Source organism: Alosa alosa, chromosome 18 (genome assembly GCF_017589495.1).
Source record: "Alosa alosa isolate M-15738 ecotype Scorff River chromosome 18, AALO_Geno_1.1, whole genome shotgun sequence".
NCBI classification, from domain to species: domain Eukaryota; kingdom Metazoa; phylum Chordata; class Actinopteri; order Clupeiformes; family Clupeidae; genus Alosa; species Alosa alosa.
Genome location: NC_063206.1, coordinates 12,037,757 through 12,042,756, shown reverse-complemented (window position 1 = coordinate 12,042,756; position 5,000 = coordinate 12,037,757). Strand labels below are relative to the sequence as shown.

The window sequence follows — 5,000 nt, the reverse complement described above, 5'->3', positions numbered from 1 at the left end:
ATGACAAACAAGCTGCAATTAGGTGAATGTTTGCTGAACTGCTTTGGCTCTGATTTAATTCCAGAAAAATGCTTAGTTATTGTTCAACTATGTAGTTGAGTAGCTAGAAGTAGGCCCAGAGAAGGTATGAAGGAATTCAATAACAGAGAGAGAGAGAGAGTAAGAGAGAGAGAGAGAGAGAGAGAGAAAGAACAAAAGAAAGGAAAAGAAAGAAAGAAAGAAAGAAAGAAAGTAAGACAGAGTGGATGGGTTCATTAATTACCTTTGACATGCAAGGTGCTCCTGGAGGACCACAAGTGCAGCTCAGCCAAGCAGAACGACATCTGATTGAGGGGAGAAACCCGAGTCTGCAGAAACAAGAGGGCAAGAACCAGTGAATGAGTGGCAGACATAACAACATGAGAGATATCAATCAGAGGACTGCCATGCCCTCACCGCTCAACAGCCAGAGAAACAGACCGAGAGCAAGAGGAAGACAAAGAGAGAGAGAGAGAGAGAGAGAGAGAGAGAGAGAGAGAGAGAGAGAGAGAGAGAGAGACATCTGTGAAAGTTCCAACTGCACAAAACGGACCCTCTGTAAGATGGGGCTGCTCGACGCAGCTCGATCTCTTTCATTTTGACCAGAACACAATGGTGGCCAAAAGTGGCGAGGAGAGATGCAGGCCTTTTAGCCAGGTCTAGCATTTAGGTCTAATGCTTCCAAAAATGCTTTTTCAGAAGACTGATGTCTGCAGTTCCTCCAGCCCCACTCCTGCAAAAACAAGACTCAAGATGTTTCTACCATCATGGCGCTAGCAAAGAGTGTCTACAACTTGCTCTTCAGGAGGATGCTAACCTTTGCCGTAACCATTATGGTTGGAGCTGTCATCTTTGAGCAAATGTTTGACCTAGGTGAAGGTGTGATGTTCTGGCAGTTAAATTGCAGGAAAGGCAACACATCAAACAAAACTTCAAGGTGAAAGGTGAAGGAATAACTCATTATGCTATGCTATGGTTAAACCTTCACACAGTTCACACACACACACACACACACACACACACACACACACACACACACACACACACACACACACACACACACACACACACACGTCATCCCCTATACATACACAAAATTCTTTTCAAAGTACCGCAAGCTATTACATCTCCCGTCAAGATGCTTTCAGCTTGTACTCAGTCAGTCCTGTCCAATAGAGTGGCCCCTGTCTCTGCCTCACCCTCCCTCCTAGCCCTGCTGCTGCTGCTGCTGCTGCGGATCTCATCCTGGGCCGAGGCCAGGGGCGGGTGCCAAGCGGCGCTGGGCTGTGAAGGCACCTCCACACATCGGAACAAGGTGAACGCGCCTCTATCTGCACTCCGCACAGGAGTCAGGACAAGGGCCCGGCCCACTGAGCCACGGCCCACCGTCTCGCTCAATCACGCACACACACATTCACACACACACACACACACACACACATCTAGGAATCCATATTACACACATGCGCACACATACACGCACACACCTAGAAATACATATTACACACAGACACACACACAGATTGACACAAACACACTCCTAGGAAAAATCAAACACACACACACAAGCACACATAGATGAATACACACACACACACACACACACATAAAAAAGTACACACACACACAGACACACAAATGCTCAAACAAAGAAAACAACACACACACACTCTCTCACAAACTAAAAACAACATGCAAAACAACTGCAAGGCTCAGTTGACAAGCTGTAACCCATCACTCTTGCACAAATGTTTATCAAAAGACTCCCTCTCCCTCAACGCATGCCATACACACATGCCCATTCAAGGCTCCGCGCCACTCGTGGTAAAAAATGGATCCTGCCTGGGAGGAAGAGAGACTTGTGCTCCTTTCTTGACACAATCTTGGCAGAGCCTCCGATCCAAATGAGAGCCCGTTTATCGGAAGGAGAAGAGTCCTCCTTCTCACACAGCAAGTTAGAGTAGCGAGTTCCGCATGTACGCTGCCGTTGGGAGCCAGATTAGATGCTCAGTGCTCAGAGACCGAGGGAGAATTCAACGACTACCACATCGCTCTCTGACGTCCACAGAGTATGAAGAGGACACAGGGCAAGAGACAGTGAGTGACATGTACGAGTAGAAATACATGCCATGTATGTGACAACCACACAAAGTATAGAGCAAAGCACTCTAGGACAACCACAGAGTATAGACTATAGAGCAAAGCACTCTAGCACAACACAATGCTGAAACCACAGAGTATATAGCAAAGCACTCTAGGAAAACCACAGAGTATAGAGCAAAGCACTATAGGACAACACAATGCTGAAACCACAGAGTATATAGCAAAGCACTCTAGGACAACCACAGAGTATAGAGCAAAGCACTATAGGACAACACAATGCTGAAACCACAGAGTATATAGCAAAGCACTCTAAGACAACCACAGAGTATAGAGCAAAGCACTATAGGACAACACAATGCTGAAACCACAGAGTATAGAGCAAAGGACAACACATGCATGCCACTCACATCATATATACATACATACAAACACACACTAAGCAAACACACACACCCACACATGCACATACACACACACAAACACACACACACTTTTCAGTGGAAACAGCCGAGACAAAACTTCCCAGCTTTCCCCGACCAATCCTCAGTCCAGAATGCTGACAGTGGCAGAATTACGGGCAACAAACCGGGGCTAAATTGAAGGGGAGGCATCACTGTTTTCCTGTGGCCATGTCAGAGGGTTAGCTGTTAGCGCTGAGAGTGCCATCTCTTATCTCCGGCCCTGAGACTTGCTTGAGAGAGGGAAAAATTTCTGCCTGTCACCCCCATCCCCGAAAAAAACCTCCTCCTGACAAAATGAAAAAAAAAGTATATATATAAAATAAAACCAGATAAACCGAACAGCAGAGAAACGCTGGCCCCAGCACTGGTGCTTAACAAGTTTACTGACATAAGAGGATTCTTTCATCGACTAACCAGCTTTCACAGAAAGTCAGCTTTTTTTTACCCCCATCCGCACTTTGAAGGCAACCCAATTTTGTCCCCCCACAACAGTATGAGGATATTCAATTTAGGGTTTGGTGGGCCAGATCACAGGTAGATTTTGATGAGCGCCAATTTCAAAGCAAACCCATGAAGATTTGGAAACGGAGCCTGGCGCAGAATGACACCACCCTGCATCAAATTAAAAGCGCAAAATATATTTAGGTAGGCACCTCCCGGAAATAGCTGTATAGTGTCTTTTTCATATGTATTAAAGCTACACCTTTTCAGTATTCTTTTACTTTGTCTAAATTATTCTGAGTTTGAATCAGTTGATCAGAATTCGACACGACATAGCTTGCAATAGTCGGTTTCTATTGTTTATATGAGAATTTCATGTGAGAAGTGAGATGGATGAGCAGCGCTGAGAAGCAAAAACAGGGACATTAGCACATGGGCTAATTAATACGAGTCCATTCCATCACCCACCAGACAAAGTGATTCTTTGTGTCTTCAAAGAGCCCTGTGCTCATTCAATCCCCAAACTTTCTCTCAAAGTCACCCTGCAAATCACAAGACCCCTTACACACACACACACACACACACACACACAACACACACACACACACACGCACGCACGCACGCACACAGGCACACAGGCACACACACACACACACACACACACACACAGTGTGGAGAGACAGCTGATTCAGCTGTATAGCTCCCACAGTGATAGGCCCCTGCCCCCCTTCCCTCTGCTGAAGTAGCCGTACATTAGCATGCTCAAGTAGACTTTTTCTCTTTGTCGCACGTTTGTCTCCGTGTCTGCAGACTCCCAGGGAGAGAGACCCGAGAGACACACAGAGCTGAGAGAAACTACGAGGGTCACACCGTGAAACAAATGGAACTCATTCGACATAAGCGGCATAAGACATCAGGGTTCATCTGACATAAACTGGCCATGACTGTAAAGAATGATATAAGTGTGTTTGTGACTGTTGTTGACTGTGTTTGTTGTCTGTGTTCTCACATTCAGTATATATAGTTGATACATCAACTGAACAAGAATGAGTCATGAAGCTGTTTCTTTGTGTGTATGTCAGCATAAGTGTGTATTAGGGAGCACAAACATGAGTGTGTGTGTGTGTGTGTGTCTATGTGATTACTTTGCCCAGGTCTCTGTTCGGGTGCCAAGGGCATCTCGTTGAGACAGCCCGTCCTTGTGAAGAGCAGGCCGAGAGGAGGGGTGGAGTAGGGAGAGTCTAATTACTTTTTTTGTTACTGCCCAAACGGGGGGAAAAAAAACAAACTATAGTTTTTTTCCCTTACTTTGGTGCAAAGCAACACGTGATCCTTTGAACATCCTGTCAAGATTGTCATCTGCATCTGACAGGCCCGATTGAGGCTCTCTTGCTTAGGGTGTGAGACTGACTTCAAATTACACACTCTCAGTGGAGATGGATAGGAAAGAGTGTGTGAGAGACAGAAAGGGAACAGCAAGGAAAAAAGAAAAAGAGGAAAGTATAAAAGAGAGAAAGAAACAGAGAGAGAGACAGAGAGGGGATAGAGAGAGACCTCCACAAAGACCAACGAGAGGGTTTGAGACTGCATTACCACCCTGCCTGGATTGCTTTTGTTCAGTTGTATGTATTTTTTGAAAATCAATGCACTCAGCGTTGTTCACGCGGGCAGTGCGAGAGGGTCTCTTTGATAGCGCACCGCGAGAGATCTCCCGACTCATCGCACAGAGCCGCGCGCAGATGATGAGTCCATTTCCTCCCGGCCTGCAGCCTCAATAGAGACCTCTCTCAGGAAAGAAATGAGCAAGGAGGAGAGTGAGCACAAGGAGGTGGATAGAGAGAAGAGAGAGAGAGAGAAAGAGAGAGAATGACTGACTCCTGGGCAGGAATGAGGGAGAAAAGAGAGAGAGGAGAGCTACAGGGAGGCTAAACCAGTTAAGACACACAATACTGCTGGCTGGCAAACACCAAATGATGT

General features: G+C 46.1%; 1 protein-coding gene across 1 annotated transcript in view; it reads right to left on the bottom strand.

Annotated features, from left to right (window-relative positions):
• LOC125311539 (WD repeat containing planar cell polarity effector) overlaps positions 1-5,000 on the bottom strand; it is a 66,612-nt gene that overhangs the window by 43,395 nt on the left and 18,217 nt on the right. The window contains 1 exon segment of the mRNA XM_048269705.1: positions 263-347. Coding sequence (XP_048125662.1) covers positions 263-323 — 61 coding nt within the window. The 5' untranslated portion in view covers positions 324-347.